The 21,166-nt window shown below is 42.0% G+C and overlaps 1 protein-coding gene across 3 annotated transcripts in view; it reads left to right on the top strand.

The window, feature by feature from the left end:
- Window positions 1-21,166, top strand: part of diaph3 (diaphanous-related formin 3) — a 323,559-nt gene that overhangs the window by 179,535 nt on the left and 122,858 nt on the right. For all 3 annotated transcript variants that reach the window (XM_058400944.1, XM_058400942.1, XM_058400943.1), the window contains 4 exons: window positions 565-660; window positions 3,172-3,266; window positions 5,348-5,449; window positions 13,786-14,025. In XM_058400944.1, coding sequence (XP_058256927.1) covers window positions 565-660; window positions 3,172-3,266; window positions 5,348-5,449; window positions 13,786-14,025 — 533 coding nt within the window. The remainder of the gene's footprint in view (window positions 1-564; window positions 661-3,171; window positions 3,267-5,347; window positions 5,450-13,785; window positions 14,026-21,166) is intronic.

The raw sequence follows: 21,166 nt of genomic DNA, 5'->3' as shown, positions 1-21,166 counted from the left end.
ATTAAGTAGAGCGCACCTCCCAAGCGGCTGTTTTCTTTAATTATTCAGTGTTGTTTTGGCTGCTGGTGTCCACGATGAGTAGACTCTGATTGACTAGTGGTGCAATTAACTACATTGCTGAGTTTGTGTTGTGTTTCAGAATAAATCTCTCATTAGTCCACATTAAGAACCTTGTTGCTTTCTTTCTCTCTGCATCTCTGTGTGTGTGTGTGTGTGTGTGTGTGTGCATGCTTTTTTCTTCTACCTTGTAATTAAATGCTGTGTTGTTTTGTTGTTTTTTTTTCATTCCCCTTTTCTGTACATTTATGGTGTTTAGCAGACAACCTTATAATCAAATTATACACTTGACTGTATTCCTGCCCGCTGTTATCTCTATACCATAATGTTACTGTGTGCTTTTGCTATTATTAACTTTACCTTGTGTAGCTGCTCAAGACAACCATCTATTTATTTTTATATATTTATTTTTATTTTTCTATCCTCTATTCTGATGTGTTTAAATGTGTGTTTGTATATCAGTTGTATATCCCTTACTAATGTGTGTGTGTGTGTGTGTCTTTACAGCCCAGCGAGGTGCGGAGGAGCTTGAGGAGAAGAAATTCATTAAAAAGAGAATCAAAGAGCTGAAAGTGCTGGATTCTAAGATCGCCCAGAACCTGTGTGAGTACACGTCCCTGAGCTTTTCCTCCACTCCATTATACACTGCGTGTTTGTGGAAATCCATTCCATATTTAGTCCCCTCTTTCCTGTAAACATTCTGGGAAGGTTTTCCACTAGATGTTGGAGCGTGGCTGTGAGGATTTGTGTTCATTCAGCTACAAGAGCATTAGTGACATCAGACACTGATGATGCAAGAGTGTTGCAGCCGTTGTTGCAGTTCATCCTGAAGGTGTTCAGTGGGGTTGAGTCAGAGTCAGGGCTCTGTGCAGGACACTCGAGTTCCACTTCCACCCCAACCTCAACACAGCATGTCTTCATGGAGCTTCATGCTTTGTGCACGGGGCGTTGTCATGCTGGACCAGGGTTTGGGCACAGCAGACATTTGAGTGCTTTATGGGTACATGTTAGGGAAAGTCGACTTATAGGTGTGATGGTCAGATGCCCACACACTTTTGCTCTTTTTGTGTATATTCACTCTCTCATCGCTTCATTTTCAGCCTGATTTCACACACCATTTCCTCCCATTTAACATGCTTCTTACTATGCGTCTTACTTTAGTCATCGTTTCATGAAGAAATGTGGCGTTATTAGTTAAGGGCTGGCAAATACCATTCTGCTGTTCTAGGATTAATAAAGACAGACATTGAAAATGTTTTACCAAAGTGCTCTTCGTTTTCCAGGACTGAGGAAATACAATTAAAAATAATTCCATTAGAGTATCCATGCGCCATCAGATACGCAGTACTGTTCTCTTTGTACACTTTGTGTTTTTAGCAGTTGTGTATATGCTACAGATGTGTTAAACAGAATTATGGGTTATAACACCGCTGGATTTTGCTGTTCAAATTGCCAACCATATGCTAGCATAAGCCTGTGGGTTCAGGACAGTTCAGGGGTGGTGTGAATTATACCAGAGCTAGGGATAATGAAGCACTCTGCTATCAAGTTTCTAATAGTTAATACGTTTGGCCACCCGTGACTAAAGTGCTGCTCTAGGCGCTGTTTCCTTTTCTCCTGTATGGATGCAGAGATTGCGGGAACAAGACACAACGATTCATTTTCTTTTCCCCTCTCCTCTCTCTCTCTCTCTCTCTCTCTCTCTCTCTCTCTCTCTCGCTCTTATGTAATTATATGTAAGTCCCTGAAGTTATACCCAGCACCAGATGTCAGTTTGTTCCACACACACATTCCTTTATTTCCCTTTTCTCTTTGCACCTGTTTATCTCAGGCTACGTCCTTCCTTCTGTCTCTACACACATACCCATGCCTTTCACCATAGTTCACCCATTCACTCCCTCTTCCACAAGTCTTTATTACAAAAAGGAAGTGACCTGGATCCTATAATGTACGCTATAATTGAGCCAGTCTGAACACCTCGAGTCAAATCACACTCTTTAAAATCTCTCACTCAAGCTCTATTGTCATAAAACGCTAAGCACCCGCCCCCCAGCTATTCTGCCTGCTTTAATAAAGAACGTGGCAGAGAGCGAGCTGAGCTACTATCAGATGCTACAAATAGATCAGGCCCACGGTAGTTCATACATGTGCATGAAACAGGAAGATAAAGAGCCGCTCTGACACCGTCGGAATTTCCTTCATGCTTTAGTTATAGAAGATGATAGATGTGTAGAAGAGCTCATTGTGCTTCCCCTGCATGTGAAAAGAGGCAGAAACTGCATTGATGCTGCTCTGTTATGTGGACATTGTTTTGGAACCGATGTGCAGAACAGCACCAGGTCCTCAGGCATAAACATACCATCTCTATTTTAATCTTTTTGCTTTACACACGCTGCCAAGTTTATAGCTCCGGCTTTACACACATACACTCACACAGGCTGTAGTCACTGAACGCCCAAAATGCAGATTATAAATCAGAATTTCCTTCTTTTATTTTTTTAAGTTTAATACAAACAAATAAGTAACTGAATAGCTGATCACTATTTAAACAACGGCACCTGTTAATCCATGAATAATGGCACAGAGGGAGGAGGCAGTCACTCGCCTGTAATGTTAAACCGTTAAAAGATAAAAGAAAATAAAAAAAATAGTGATTTAACTCCTTACTTAACATATCGTCCTAAATATACATGAACAGTACAACATTCTAGTTTTGTCGGTCCGGTATTCGGCCCATGTTCATTAGCAAGGCTGGAAAATAATCAGTCTTTGAACCCACAAGCTGCTGATGTCAACCTTGTTTGCTTTTACTGTGCACTTGCATGTCATGTTGGCTTATTTAAATAAATCCTGCATGTTGTAGAATTGAACCGTTTTCCTCATTGTAGTGCTGAAAAGGTCATGTAACTCTACTCTCTGTTGTTAATTTCTAATATAAATCTATATCCTGAACAAAGATTAATAGAACCGAGGGTGTGCTCACCTTCTGTTTGATGATGAGTTGATGAATAATCCGAACTGCATACTCATGAGATTGGAGTGACATGGATTTGTCAACATTCTCTCTCACTCTCTCTCTCTCTCTCTCTCTCTCTCTCTCTGTCTCTCTCTCAGCAATTTTCCTGGGTTCCTTCCGTTTGCCTTATGAGGATATCAGGAGGATGATTCTGGAGGTAGATGAGGAGCAGCTAACAGAACCTATGATCCAGGTAACACATCCTTTCACGTCCGGGATTCATCAGTTACAGTGAATAATTTAAGAAGTGTCGTGTGTGTAAAGTACTCGTGGGCCGTCCTGTAGCATTTATCACTTTCTGTCAGTGTCTATGCTCATGCATCAGAGGGCTCACAGTGCTTTTCCACTGACACCGTGTTGATGCCTCACTTCGGCTCTGTTCCTCCTGCCGAGGCAAGCTCGGGGTTAATTCTGCACGTGGTTAATATCGCAGTTGTACATCTGTCAAAAAGGGACAATCGATTTAAAATAAAATAAAAAAAAAAAGAACGAAGGCTTGTCGAGCCGCCAGATGATTTGGATCCGTGTATCGATTTAAGAAGCAGCTACTGAAATGAATCGAGAACTCTAAAGCGATTATTACTGATTATAAACGGATTATAATTAAATAAGGACATGGAGCATGGTGGCATAGTGGGTAGCATCTCTAAATTGTCAGCTGTTCCTGCTCTGTGATGAATTGGCAGCCCCTTCATAGTGTCTCCCATCTTGTGCCTCGGGTCCCCTGGGATAGACTCCAGGTTCTCTGAGACCCTGTGTAGGATAATCGCTATAGAAAAAAGAAAGACAGCTCATATGTAGGAAAGAATTCATTAATTTTTAGGTGTAAATAGTCTAGCAGGTTAATTTGCCCATAACAGTGATTTGTAAAATGCTTCAATTCTACATCATCACCATTCAAGAATGAACAGTAGACTTACTCCAGATGTGCTCACTTGTCGGTCAGAGGCAAATCGAATCCTATCAAGCATTAAAGACTAACAGCTATAGAAATGAATAGAAATCTGTGTTCTTGTTACCAATTTTTGCTTTGCTGTCATTAGACAAATTTCAATAATAATCCATTTCTTAAACCTGTGTGGTCACTGAACTGACCGCCTAGTTCCATCATCATCATCAAAAAAAAAAAAAAAAAAAGAAGTCAATAGACAGTGATGTTTAGTCAGCTTGTGCTGTCTAGTTTGCTGGTATTCTGAACCATCAGCCCTGTCTGGCCATCATGCCTTTCAGACACCATCTCTGTATCGCCCTTGTTAGCTTTCTCTTGTTAGAGACTCAGACACCCCTGTTCGCTGGAATGTGTTCGGATCCTTTCAGAAGTTTTCATTGTACCGTGTTCACATTCCTCTGTCTCGAGCCCATGTTCTGTAATGACCACAGTCGGCTCAGCTGCAGTGACTTACACAGCTACGTGTGTGTAGGGAGAGACACCGAGGGCTTGGGTGTCTTCATCTGTACTCACACCCAGCTCCTGTGTTGCTTTTAGAAAACTCCTCCTCTCCTATCTGTATTTCTCACCATTCCTGCAGCACCGAGCCGGAAGCCTTCTCCATTTAACGGACACTATTTACGCTATTGAAGTGACCGGTTTGGTAGGATATGTTGAAGGATCGTGCTGTGTAAATAGTTCGAGAGCGAGTTGTTATGTGTGGTTTTGCTTCAGCGTTGTTTTAATTTGGATAGCCATGTCGGTAAATATTAGAAGTCATAAACCCGAACGTAAGGGCCTCATGGTGTGGCTTGAACAAATTAAACAAACAGCCCACTGTTGAGCCCTGCGTCAATGGGCTGGTTATTAAATGTGAATTTATATTGCGGCTATCAACATTAGCAGCCAGGAGATATGGATTTCCTTTGCATTAGATGACAGATTATTGTGGAGATATTGATATATGGCATTGGGTGGGGATTATTTTCGCTAAATGAGAGTGGACTGCATAATGATAAACCATTTATCTGCTCTTTAATGAACTTATTGGAGGGCGAATGAAGGGGAATGAGAGGAATTACTTTGGCAAATGCACACATAAATTGAGAGGAGCATGGGCTGCATTTGTAATGTGGGGGGGGGGAGACAAGGTTGAAGGAAAGGTTCTATTAAAGCAGGGTAGTGTTTGGCGCCTGACTGTTGGATTTGGAGCTCGCCAGGGCAGTGTGTAGTGCTGAGTGCCTCAGTAAATAAAGATTTTGTCATATTACATTTGGCTGAGATTACCTCTCTCTCCTTTCCTAGCCTCACTATTTCTTTTCTCTGCTTCTGTGTCTCTGCATTAGAATCTGGTGAAGACTCTTCCTGAGCAGCAGCATCTGAATGCTCTGGCCAAGTATAAACACGAGTATGCCAATCTGTCTGAACCAGAACAGTTTGGGGTTGTGGTAAGTACACACACACACACACACAGTGATTTTTTGGGACATAAGCTTATATACTGTATATTATACACACACCCCTAGTATATTTTAGATATAGGTTTGTGTGTGCTTTCATCCCTACAACATTCTGTAGTGTCAAGTCAAGTGTGAAAATCTCATGTTCCATGTCTTTAGCCCTAGCATCTATATCATGTTCAAGGTCAATGAGATCACATTTTCTCCCCAGATCTTTGACCTTAATATTAACCGAGTCTCTTAAGCCATGCCTCTGGTGCTCTTAAGCCAGGCCTGCATGCATTTAGCCACTGAGGTGATGCCTCATGTGACAGGCTTATCAGATAATTGTATGAATAAACAGTTAAAAGGGTTCCGAATAAATTGGCCACTGAGTGTAGTAAACTGATGTTAAATATTTACGTTTAAATTTACCTTAAAATATTCTTCCAGGAAGTGTCTCTTAACGCCTGTGCAAATCATTCCAGTGTCACACGGCGGTCTCTTATCGTGTTCGGGAGAAAAAATGATTGTACTTTTGGGACATTTCAGCTATAAATCTATAATGCTCTTGCGGAGCTCCTACACAAAATGCATAAACCACCTATATCTCCAACATATTTTCAATGCTGAATCATAAACCCAAACTTAACCTTACAAAGAAATGATTGCAGCCTTTCGGTTTCAACAAAAAAAACAGGACTGTCTCAGGACTGTCATGCTGGTGAGGTTACATGAAGGACATGAAGCCTTTATTATCCCCACATATACATTACAGCACAGTGGAATTCCTTTCTTTGCATATCCCAGCTGAGGAAGTTGGGGTCAGAGCGCAGGGGCAGTGCCCCAGGAGGAGAGAGGGTTAAGGGCCTTGCTCAACTGCCCAACAGTGGAGCTTGGTGGTACTGGGGCTTAAACCTCAGCCTCCAAGCAACAACCCAGAGCCTTCACCACTTGAGCCACCACTGCCCCTACTGCAGTGCGTATGTTAGTGTTGTTAAATTCACAGAAAAGGCACAGTTTTGCCTGCGGTGTATCAGTACTTCCATGTTCGTTTCATTTAGCACATGTCACACGTCTGCTTTGACCAAAATCAATAAAACCCCTGAAGTTATCCTGCTGTAACCGATCGTGTACGCTAATACGGTCAAAAGTAATTATCTATTCAATAGGTGTGTTTTTTATTATTATTTAACCAGGAGATTTATTTGTACATTTTCTCTGAGCAAGCACAAGCTTACAAAATATTTACCTAAAATTGTAAACCAGTAGAAAAAGCTCCAAAAGTAAGAAATGAAATGAATTCATTCATATTAATATGTTCTTGAATGCGGTTAATATCAAGTGAAGCCACATTTAATGCTCTTCCTGAATGACTGACCGTCTGACTTGTTAGTCACTGGGTATCTGTTCAGGCTAGCAATTGTACACTTGGCCGACATTTTTTTTTATTTTATTTTCATTTATTTATTTATTTATTTGCAGTTGCTATGCAGTCAACAAGATTTTTGAATGTAGAAGAACATAAACAAAGCTGCTGCCCTTGCACAGAAGGACGCAGTGATTTAATTAATGCTAATGAACCTCGTGTTTGAGGACTGGTTGTAAGTTGTAAGTGATGGACTGAAGTGTCCTCTGTACGTACAGTACATGGCGAAGCCACTGGTTTTTGCGTATTTATCAACTTCAAAAAAATAACAACACTTATTTTCTGAGGACATGGCATGTTGCTAATGAAGTCTTATATGTCACATATGCAGTTTGGAGATAAACACCTGCACTCTGCATTTCTCTGATCAATGCTGCTTAAATGAAACAGAAGCTCTGAGCTTAAGGCCTCGTCTTCTCGTTAAACTCGCGTGTTGAAGCTTGTATGAGGTGTGACATCTTTACAAGTCATCCTGAAAGCCTGGGGGCCTGTGACTTAATGCTGATTATTACACCTTGGATGTTCCACTTAACTCATGCCCCAGACACATACACCAAAACCCCTGAACATATGTAGAGGTTCAGCCCTGTTTATTCCTGCTCTCTTTTTTCTTCTGTCTTTAAATGCCACTTAATCCACAAAGAGGCAAATAGTCAATCACATCTGCTCTACTGTCCACCGCACGCTTCAGTAGTTCAGAGCACTGCTCTGTCTGAACTGCTAATCTGTGTGTGTGTGTGGAGAGAGGCAATGATAGATAATTCAGTGTGCTGTCGAGCATTTTGATGGATAAAAAATGCACATATCTTATCTCTGTGTTTCTCTTTCTGCTGGTAAAGTGAGTGCTAACGCAATCTGGAAAACCAGGGTTGAGTTTAAAGATTAATGAAGACTGTTGTAAAAGAGTATAAGAACTGTGACAACTCGTGTAAGAGGAATGACACTACATGAGTAAGAGAATGTGAAGAGTCAAATAAGAGGACTGTGATGACTCGAGTAATAGAACTGTGACGACTCGAGTATTAGAACTGTGACGACTCAAGTAATAGAACTGTGACGACTCGAGTAATAGAACTGTGACGACTCGAGTAATAGAACTGTGACGACTCGAGTAATAGAACTGTGACGACTCGAGTATTAGAACTGTGACAACAAAAGTAAGAGAACTGTGACGTCTCGAGTAAGAGAACTGTGACGACTCGAGTATTAGAACTGTGACGACTCGAGTAATAGAACTGTGACGACTCGAGTAATAGAACTGTGACGACTCGAGTAATAGAACTGTGACGACTCGAGTAATAGAACTGTGACGACTCGAGTATTAGAACTGTGACAACAAAAGTAAGAGGACTTTGACAGCTCGAGTAATAGAACTGTGACAACTCAAGTATTAGAACTGTGACGACTCGAGTATTAGAACTGTGACGACTCGAGTATTAGAACTGTGACAACTCAAGTATTAGAACTGTGACGACTCGAGTAATAGAACTGTGACGACTCGAGTATTAGAACTGTGACGACTCGAGTAATAGAACTGTGACGACTCGAGTATTAGAACTGTGATGACTCGAGTATTAGAACTGTGACAACAAAAGTAAGAGGACTTTGACAGCTCGAGTAATAGAACTGTGACAACTCGAGTAATAGAACTGTGACGACTCGAGTAATAGAACTGTGACGACTCGAGTATTAGAACTGTGACGACTCGAGTATTAGAACTGTGACGACTCGAGTATTAGAACTGTGACGACTCGAGTATTAGAACTGTGACGACTCGAGTAATAGAACTGTGACGACTCGAGTAATAGAACTGTGACGACTCGAGTATTAGAACTGTGACGACTCGAGTATTAGAACTGTGACGACTCGAGTAATAGAACTGTGACGACTCGAGTAAGAGAACTGACAGCTCGAGTAAGAGAACTGTGATGACTCGAGTAAGAGAACTGCGACGACTCGAGTAAGAGAACTGTGACGCCTCGAGTAAGAGAACTGTGACGCCTCGAGTAAGAGAACTGCGAGGATGTGTGGCACGTATCCTCTACTTTCTAGCCTGACGATAAGGCGGGGTTAAATGTTAGCAGTTAAAATGACATTTAGATGTTAATTATTCATGCAGAAATGTGGAGTTGGAATGCAGAAACCATAGAGAGTGAACAGTTGTGTTAAAATGTTTAGTTTAGGAAGAATGTGAACCTGGGTAATGCATCACAAGCCTAACAAATTCCTGACTTCACTGATCAAGGATGAAACAAACCCCTGACAAGTCACCATCGCCATTACTTTATGGAGATATTCAGAACAGCAAGCATGTAGTCAGAATATCTGCTGTTTCTGCTGTGTTGAGAAGTGGACGGCATTGGGGAGAGTGCTGTATTGTGTGGAGCCGTGTGTGTTTATTCATGGACGCAAGAGAAGGCTGATTTACAATCCACATTGTTCCCAGGCATGTGCTCTTACTTGTGTGTTAGGAAATGTTTGAGAGAGAGAGAGAGAGAGAGAGAGAGAGAGAGAGAACACACTTATCAATCATGTTTTGGCTGTGTTTGTACAATTTTCAGTGTAATTTGTTGCCAACAAAATAATTACCCCAATACAACTCCAGAAAAAAATACACAGCTATAACTCTTGTGCACTTACAAATTCAGCTTGACTGAAACCTAAAGAATAAACCAGAAGTGATAGATGATGCACTGCAGTCCAAAGCAAGACCAAGAAAATAAGAGAGAGAACTTGGCAACAGGTAAATAGATTTGCTCACAAGTGAATGACAGAGTAGGAATTGGGAAAAAGACTTTCGTACCCTTGGATAAACTTCCGGCTTGTTCCGTAACATCCAGTAGCTAGCAAGCTAACATAGCTACGAGGCAACGTGAAACGTTTTGCATACAGTGGAGCTATTTAGAGTAGTTGATTATCAGTATAAATGAAATTGAATGTTCTTAATGAAGCGTAGCAACAATAACATCCATGCAGTCCTCCCCGAAATGGCAGCGATTATACAGCATGATGTCACATGAAACGCGAGCACGGTGGGGATCCTCTATGATTATCTGTGCAGCATGTGGCTCTCTGCATCTTTTGGGCTGAGCAGAAAGATTTGGAGCTTTATCAGGCACACCCCCTGGTCAGAGACTCCAGGGCAGCCCCAGGACCCATGCAGAGATTAGATCTCACAGTAAGTCTCAGAATCCCCACAAGAGGACCAAGAAGACCTGGAATCCGTGGTTGGGGATAGAAATATCTTCACTGACCACTTCATCGTGTTTGAATCTTTCAAGGAATGAATAAAAAGTTTAACTTTATCATCTTACACACTTAATACAGCGCTGTTGTCTGAACTAACTTACTAAACACCAGGGATGCAGTTTAATGATACATGGCTAAAACTAGCCGTAACTTTTAAAGCAGTGCACCGTTATTCAGAAGGACATTAACTCCAACTGCAATTTTCATCAGAACTTTATCTAAACCAGCCCTCCTTTTCATCTTCACAGAGGCACCCTTATGAAAAATTCTATATGTCAGCCTTTGCAGGAGGACTGCTACTTTTTTCGGGTTAATCCTGCTCAAATATTTATGCTTCTAAGAGCTTTGAATTGCAGTCTGTTTCATCGCAGATTAGATTGCATGTGACGTGAACACAGGATGCTCTCAGTATGTTTACCCACACAAATTAGACATTTTTCTCTGCCCCATTTCCTTTAGTTCATCTTTTCCTCTTTGTACCCTTTGCAGCTTTCACTGGGACATGATAAAACGGTCCTTTGTACTAAAAGGGCTTCTTGATTATTTGTGGACGTGCGAACACGTGCCTGAGTACAGCTCTTTTCTCTCTCTATCCAGGACGAACAGGTCCGCAGGTCAATTTGTTTTTGCTCCTTAATAATACTAGTGTTTGAGTGACCGTTGTTCTCATTTCATCTCACGTGTCAAGGCTAAGAGTCCAGTGAAAATCGGCATCAAGGATGATTCCGATCCTCCCCTTGTCTTGTCTCATCCTCTCATCTGCCTAGAAAACCATGAAATCTTAATAACAAGAATATTGCAGTTTGCATCTTTCATAGATTCTATTATATTATAGTATATTTGATTTGTGTGATTTGTTTACTTCTTGTCTCTCTCAATATCTGTATGGTGGCTTGAATGTTTGTTATTCAGTAAAGACAGTAATTTCTGCATGTGGACAATGACTCTAGACATATTAATCGCTCCTCTTTATTGAGTTACTTATCTGTGCACTGATACACTTTTGCCAATCTGTTTTCTTGGTGATCAATTACATCTTGATCTTCAATTATTCTCTCTCTCTCTCTCTCTCTCTCTCTCTCTCTCTCTCTCACACACACACACACACACACACACACACACACACACACACACACACACACACACACACACACACAGCGTTTGCACACAATTTAAAATGAAATAAGCTTTTGGGTCCCCAATAAAACCTTAATATATCATCTGCTCTTTGAATGTCTGTCAGCAGTTTGTGTACCTCTCACAACACTCGCACAGATATATAATTATGGCCTCCGAGAACATTTTCTCCCGCCCTGTCCGTGTCCACAGGGCGTTCTGACATCATTGCCAGTGCCCTGGAGCCTCCGCTTTTAGAACGCAATATTTCCCAATTTAACATAATTGTGTAACGCCCGTAATTCGACGCTGCCTATTGTGCTCTGCCGTCCGTCCCTCCGGTCGCTCCCCCATGGCCGCTCACGTACCAATTAACTTCAGCAGAAGGAGCCTAGATCACATCATTGCCAACATCCATTACGATTGCCTAGCAACACAAAAACCCTGGCCTTCGTCACATAAATAGCTTTTAAAATGCCAGGCCCAAAAGCAGTAGGCAAATTGCGAAACTCTGAAAGTAATTTCAGGCCGAGTCGGAGGGGAGCAAACAGAAAGCTGTAATGAGGAGTCTCTCTGTGCCGGGCGCTGAATAAAGGTTTTTCAGTTTGGACGTCTTTTGTGAGGTGCACTATAAAACGCTGTGTTGCACCATGCATAGCTTTAATCTAATGATTAAACGTTGGGGCAGCCACTCCGTGTGTGTTTGTGTATGAGATTTGATTATATATGCTGTAGCGATAATTTAGCCTAGTCAGTTCTGTGGCAAAATAGGTTTTACCCTGTTTTTTTCCAGCATAACAAAATGCTGTTGTCTATTATGTCTTTTTATCCAAACCTAAATGAAACCAAGTAATGACTGAGCTTAAAACTATGTGTACAGGGTCTGTGCTTCTGATGGTTTAGTATAAACCCCTAACCCCTAACCCTAGGGAAGTTTTCAAACTCCCTGAACAGGTAAAAACCTACATACATGTGATAGTCATGTGACCTACTAAAGATTAAACACAGCTTGCACTGCGACACACACTGCAACAAGATCTCATAATAAAGGTCAAACATCAGTTTCTATTAAAATGTCTGTCTGATACAAAGGAGATTTATACAGCGATCACTTATCCTGCGTTAAGCGCTTAGAATTACTACAGAAGACCTCCAGCTACACGACTGAACACAGATATTAGGCATGAGACAGAATATCAAATATCGCCATACAAATTACTCCCAAGACAAATTGTAAATTTATTTCCCATATAAGTGTATCGTGATATTTCCTTTTCATATTCATTACGAGCTAAAACCTCATTCAGCAGCAGCACACGGAGAAAAACATTTACGAGTGGGAACCTCACTGCCTTGAAGCGTGCTTACTTAACAATGCAAGAAGTTACACTAATCAGAAAAAAGCATTATGGCTCAAGTCTCAAACACAAGGCTTGCGTTCGCATTTCAGTTGGCCCCCGTGACCTTGGAAATAATATTAATGAAACGGCTCGTAGTACACTAACGCCCCACTTTTCACGCTGTCCAGAATTCACAGCAGATCCATAGAGTAGCCGTTCAAAGGTAGTTACAGTAATCTATTGTTTATATGTGAACTCTGGTTTCTGTCATGGCTGGCCTGACCACCATCTGAGACATGATTTAAAATCAACTCTTATGTGCTGTGCTTGATGTAAGTCACACTCACACAAATGTATTATGTAGCCTAATCATTTAAGACACAATGTACTGCCAAACAATCTTTCCAGAATAAAAAAAAATCTTAAACTGAAAAGAGATTACAATAATGTTTATAACGGAGGAAAGTTGCACCTTTAAACCCTGATTTATGTTTCTAAAAATGTTTTGATTTTTTTTCTTTAGAAACTGAATGCAATAGTGTCAGTATCCTCTTCTGATGCCTCCAGTGTATGGTCTCATGTCTATGAGCTCTGTGCAGAAGAGCTGCTGCAAAAATGAATGCCTTCAGAAATAATTAAATGTTTCGACATCAGGAAAAAAGCCTACTACAAGATTGTTAACAATAATACACTAAACAAAGTCCATGTTTGCTGATGACTGATGCATTTTAAAAGTGTCTCCACAGTCTCAGGTACAGTTTTTGCAGTTTTCTAAGGAAATGAATTAGTCAGTTGTACTGGGCATCTTGACCTGACTCAGATCTTCCGGAGACTCTGACTGTCACAGTTTTATGTATATACTGTGTGTGTGTGTGTGTGTGTGTGTGTAGAAAAATCTGTCCATTCTTTACTGAAACATTTCTTTTTTTGTTTAAAAATCCGAACTGGTTTTGTTCTGACTCAATAATGCAGACTCATAAAATTCACATCAAATGCATTTTAAAAATTAGAGTGCTTAAGACTTTTGTGCAGCTCTGCCTTTTCTGGAAGCTTTCCCCTATCTCTATAGTCCTTTTTTTTGGTTTATCTTCCCTCTCTTAAGTGTTGGGTGAAATCCTCTTGCTCGAGACCAGCCAAGGATCCGGAGTGTCAGGGTAATATCTAAATCAGCTCTATATTAGTTTTCATTGCATCTCTTCCTCTGTCTGCAGATTGCTTCTGTAAAGTGCCTGCGGCCGAGGCTGAACTCCATCCTGTTTAAGCTGCAGTTTGAGGAACAGGTGAGTCACCTGAGGCCAGACATGTTGGCGGTGAGCGCAGCGTGTGAGGATGTGAGGAAGAGCAAAGCCTTCAGCAAGCTGCTGGAACTTGTGCTGCTCCTGGGCAACTACATGAACGCCGGCTCTCGCAATGCCCAGTGCTACGGCTATGACCTCAGCTCCCTCTGCAAGGTGGGTTTTATACACACACAACACACAACTTACTTACCTGCTTACTAAACTGTTTACAAACTTATTTACTCACTCACTTATTCACACAATTATTTATTCATTCACTCACTCACTCACTCACTCACTCACTCACTCTATTACTCACTCACTCACTCACTCACTCACTCTATCACTCTATTACTCACTCACTCACTCACTCTATTACTCACTCACTCACTCACTCTATCACTCTATTACTCACTCACTCACTCACTCTATTACTCACTCACTCACTCACTCTATTACTCACTCACTCTATTACTCACTCACTCACTCTATTACTCACTCACTCACTCTATTACTCACTCACTCACTCACTCACTCTATCACTCTATTACTCACTCACTCACTCTATTACTCACTCACTCACTCACTCTATCACTCTATTACTCACTCACTCACTCACTCTATTACTCACTCACTCACTCACTCACTCACTCACTCACTCACTCACTCTATTACTCACTCACTCTATTACTCACTCACTCACTCACTCTATTACTCACTCACTCACTCACTCTATTACTCACTCACTCTATCACTCTATTACTCACTCACTCACTCTATTACTCACTCACTCACTCTATTACTCACTCACTCACTCACTCTATCACTCTATTACTCACTCACTCACTCTATTACTCACTCACTCTATTACTCACTCACTCACTCACTATTACTCACTCACTCACTTACTCTATTACTCACTCACTCTATTACTCACTCACTCACTCACTCACTCACTCACTCTATTACTCACTCACTCACTCTATTACTCACTCACTCACTCACTCACTCTATTACTCACTCTATTACTCACTCACTCACCACCTATTACTCACTCACTCACCCACCTCCATTACTCACTCACTCACTCACTTACTCTATTACTCACTCACTCACTCTATTACTCACTCACTCACTCACTCACTCACTCTATCACTCTATTACTCACTCACTCACTCTATTACTCACTCACTCACTCACTCACTCACTCACTCTATCACTCTATTACTCACTCACTCACTCACTCTATTACTCACTCACTCACTCACTCACTCACTCTATCACTCTATTACTCACTCACTCACTCACTCTATTACTCACTCACTCACTCACTCTATTACTCACTCACTCACTCTATTACTCACTCACTCACTCTATTACTCACTCACTCACTCTATTACTCACTCACTCACTCTATTACTCACTCACTCACTCTATTACTCACTCACTCTATCACTCTATTACTCACTCACTCACTCTATTACTCACTCACTCACTCACTCACTCTATTACTCACTCACCACCACCACTCACTCACCACTCCCCATTACTCACCACCACCCATTACTCACTCACTCACTCACTCACTCACTATTACTCACTCACTCACTCACTATTACTCACTCACTCACTCACTATTACTCACTCACTCACTTACTCTATTACTCACTCACTCACTCACTCACTCACTATTACTCACTCACTCACTCACTATTACTCACTCACTCACTCACTTACTCTATTACTCACTCACTCACTCACTCACTCACTCACTCACTCTATTACTCACTCACTCACTCACTCTATTACTCACTCACTCACTCACTCTATCACTCTATTACTCACTCACTCACTCACTCTATTACTCACTCACTCACTCTATTACTCACTCACTCACTCTATTACTCACTCACTCTATCACTCTATTACTCACTCACTCACTCTATTACTCACTCACTCACTCACTCACTCACTCACTCACTCACTCTATCACTATTACTCACTCACTCACTCACTCTATTACTCACTCACTCACTCTATTACTCACTCACTCACTCACTCACTATTACTCACTCACTCACTCACTATTACTCACTCACTCACTCACTCACTATTACTCACTCACTCACTCACTATTACTCACTCACTCACTCACTCACTCACTCACTCACTATTACTCACTCACTCACTCACTCTATTACTCACTCACTCACTCTATTACTCACTCACTCACTCACTCTATTACTCACTCACTCACTCTATTACTCACTCACTCACTCTATTACTCACTCACTCACTCTATTACTCACTCACTCACTCACTCTATTACTCACTCACTCACTCACTCACTCACTCACTCTATTACTCACTCACTCACTCACTCTATTACTCACTCACTCACTCACTATTACTCACTCACTCACTCACTCACTCACTCTATTACTCACTCACTCACTCACTCACTCTATCACTCTATTACTCACTCACTCACTCTATTACTCACTCACTCACTCTATTACTCACTCACTCACTCTATTACTCACTCACTCACTCTATTACTCACTCACTCACTCTATTACTCACTCACTCACTCTATTACTCACTCACTCTATTACTCACTCACTCTATTACTCACTCACTCACTCTATTACTCACTCACTCACTCTATTACTCACTCACTCACTCTATTACTCACTCACTCACTCTATTACTCACTCACTCACTCTATTACTCACTCACTCACTCACTCTATTACTCACTCACTCACTCTATTACTCACTCACTCACTCTATTACTCACTCACTCACTCTATTACTCACTCACTCACTCACTCTATTACTCACTCACTCTATTACTCACTCACTCTATTACTCACTCACTCACTATTACTCACTCACTCACTTACTCTATTACTCACTCACTCACTATTACTCACTCACTCACTTACTCTATTACTCACTCACTCACTCACTCACTATTACTCACCACCACCACCACCATTACTCACTCACTCACCACCACTCACTCACTCACCACCTCACCTCACTCACCATTACTCACCACCACCACCACTCTATTACCTCACCACCACTCACCACTATTACTCACCACCACTCACCATTACTCACCCACTCACCACTCACTCACCATTACTCACTCACCACCACTCACCATTACTCACCACTCACCACTCACTCACTTACTCACCACTCACCACTCACTATTACTCACTCACCACTCACTCACCATTACTCACTCACTCACCACTCACTATTACTCACCACCACCACTCACTCCACTATTACTCACCACTCACCACTCACTCACCTCACTCTATTACTCACCCACCACCATTACTCACTCACCACTCACTCTATTACTCACCCACCACCCACTCACCACCACTATTACTCACCCACCACCATTACTCACCACCACTCACCATTACTCACCCACCACTCACCACCACCATTACTCACTCACCACTCACTCACCACTCACCATTACTCACCACCTCACTCACCATTACTCACCCACCACTCACTCTATTACTCACTCACTCACCACCCACCATTACTCACTCACCCACCACCCACCACTCACCATTACTCACCACTCACTCACCCCATTACTCACTCACCCACTCACCACCCCATTACTCACCACTCACCACCATTACTCACCCACTCCACTCACTCACCCACCACTCACCCACCACCACCATTACTCACTCACCACCTCACCATTACCCACTCACTCACCACTCACTCACCATTACTCACCCACCACTCACCATTACTCTCACCCACCACCTCACTATTACTCACCCACCACCACTCACTCACTCACCACTCACCCACCACCATTACTCACCCACCCACTCTATTACTCACTCACCACCATTACTCACTCACCATTACTCACTCACCACTCACCACCATTACTCACCCACCACCACTTACTCTATTACTCACCACTCACTCACCCACCACCATTACTCACCACTCATTACCCACTCACCACTCACTCACCACTATTACTCACTCACCACCCATTACTCACCACTCATTACTCACTCACCACTCACTCTATTACTCACCACCACCACTCACTATTACTCACCACTCACCACCACCACTCACTCACTCACTCACTCTATTACTCACTCACTCACCACTCACCACCCACTCACTCACCACCCACTCACTCACTCTATTACTCACCCACTCACTCACTCACTCACCATTACTCACCACTCACCACTCCACCACTCTCCACACTCACTCACCACCACTCACCCCATTACTCACTCACCACCACTCACCCCTATTACTCACCACTCACTCTATTACTCACTCACCATTACTCACTCCACTCACTCACTTACTCACTCACTCACCCACCACTCACTCACTATTACTCACCACTCACCCCATTACTCTCACCCACCACTCACACTCACCATTACTCACTCACCTCACCACCACTTACCTATTACTCACTCACTCACCATTACTCACCACTCACTCACTCTATTACTCACTCACCCACCACTCACTCACTCTATTACTCACTCACCACTCACTCTATTACTCACTCACCTACTCACTCACCCTATTACTCACTCACTCACCTCACCCCATTACTCACCACCACTCACTCACTCCATTACCACCACCACCCACCACCTCATTACTCACCCACCACTCTATTACTCACCACCCATTACTCACCCACTCACCACCACCCCATTACTCACCTCACTCACTCACTCACCTATTACTCACCCATTACCCACTCACCACTCACCACCATTACTCACACCACTCACCACTCATTACTCACTCACCACTCACCACCACCACTCACCACTCACTTACCATTACTCACTCACCCACCACTCACCCACCATTACTCACCTCACCACTCACCATTACTCACTCACTCCACCACTCACCACCACTCACTCACCCCATTACTCACTCACCACCACATTACTCTATTACTCACTCACCACTCCACCCACTCACCCTATTACTCACCCACTCTATTACCCACCCATTACTCACTCACTCACCCACTCACCTCACCACTCACTCATTACCCACTCACCCACCACTATTACTCACCACTCACTCACCTCACCATTACTCACTCTATTACTCACTCACTCTCTTACTCACTCACTCACTCTATTACTCACTCACTCACTCACTCTATTACTCACTCACTCTATTACTCACTCACTCACTCACTCTATTACTCACTCACTCTATTACTCACTCACTCACTCTATTACTCACTCACTCACTCTATTACTCACTCACTCTATTACTCACTCACTCACTCTATTACTCACTCACTCACTCTATTACTCACTCACTCACTCTATTACTCACTCACTCACTCTATTACTCACTCACTCACTCTATTACTCACTCACTCACTCTCTTACTCACTCACTCACTCACTCACTCACTCTATTACTCACTCACTCACTCACTCTATTACTCACTCACTCACTCACTCACTCTATTACTCACTCACTCACTCTATTACTCACTCACTCACTCACTCTATTACTCACTCACTCACTCTATTACTCACTCACTCACTATTACTCACTCACTCACTCACTCACTTACTCTATTACTCACTCACTCACTCACTCACTATTACTCACTCACTCACTCACTCACTCTATTACTCACTCACTCACTCACTCTATTACTCACTCACTCTATTACTCACTCTATTACTCACTCACTCTATTACTCACTCACTCACTCTATTACTCACTCACTCACTCACTCACTCTATTACTCACTCACTCACTCACTCTATTACTCACTCACTCACTCACTCTATTACTCACTCACTCACTCACTCACTCTATTACTCACTCACTCACTCTATTACTCACTCACTCACTCTATTACTCACTCACTCACTCTATTACTCACTCACTCTATTACTCACTCACTCACTCACTCTATTACTCACTCACTCACTCACTCTATTACTCACTCACTCACTCACTCTATTACTCACTCACTCACTCTATTACTCACTCACTCACTCTATTACTCACTCACTCACTCTATTACTCACTCACTCACTCTATTACTCACTCACTCACTCTATTACTCACTCACTCACTCTATTACTCACTCACTCACTCTATTACTCACTCACTCTATTACTCACTCACTCACTCACTCTATTACTCACTCACTCACTCTATTACTCACTCACTCACTCTATTACTCACTCACTCACTCACTCTATTACTCACTCACTCACTCTATTACTCACTCACTCTATTACTCACTCACTCACTCTATTACTCACTCACTCACTCTATTACTCACTCACTCTATTACTCACTCACTCACTCTATTACTCACTCACTCACTCACTCTATTACTCACTCACTCACTCACTCTATTACTCACTCACTCACTCACTCTATTACTCACTCACTCACTCTATTACTCACTCACTCTATTACTCACTCACTCACTCTATTACTCACTCACTCACTCACTCACTCTATTACTCACTCACTCACTCACTCTATTACTCACTCACTCTATTACTCACTCACTCACTCTCTTACTCACTCACTCTCTTACTCACTCACTCACTCACTCACTCTATTACTCACTCACTCACTCTATTACTCACTCACTCTATTACTCACTCTATTACTCACTCTATTACTCACTCACTCACTCACTCTATTACTCACTCACTCACTCTATTACTCACTCACTCACTCTATTACTCACTCACTCACTCTATTACTCACTCACTCACTCTATTACTCACTCACTCACTCTATTACTCACTCACTCACTCACTCTATTACTCACTCACTCACTCTATTACTCACTCACTCACTCTATTACTCACTCACTCACTCTATTACTCACTCTATTACTCACTCACTCTATTACTCACTCACTCACTCTATTACTCACTCACTCACTCTATTACTCACTCACTCACTCTATTACTCACTCACTCACTCTATTACTCACTCACTCTATTACTCACTCACTCACTCTATTACTCACTCACTCACTCTATTACTCACTCACTCACTCTATTACTCACTCACTCACTATTACTCACTCACTCACTTACTCTATTACTCACTCACTCACTCACTCTATTACTCACTCACTCACTCACTCACTATTACTCACTCACTCACTCACTCACTATTACTCACTCACTCACTCACTTACTCTATTACTCACTCACTCACTCTATTACTCACTCACTCTATTACTCACTCACTCTATTACTC

The sequence above is a fragment of the Hemibagrus wyckioides genome, linkage group LG10 (assembly GCF_019097595.1).
Source record: "Hemibagrus wyckioides isolate EC202008001 linkage group LG10, SWU_Hwy_1.0, whole genome shotgun sequence".
Lineage (NCBI taxonomy): Eukaryota > Metazoa > Chordata > Actinopteri > Siluriformes > Bagridae > Hemibagrus > Hemibagrus wyckioides.
Note: the sequence above shows the minus strand (reverse complement) of the source record. Positions and strands in the feature narration are given on the sequence as shown.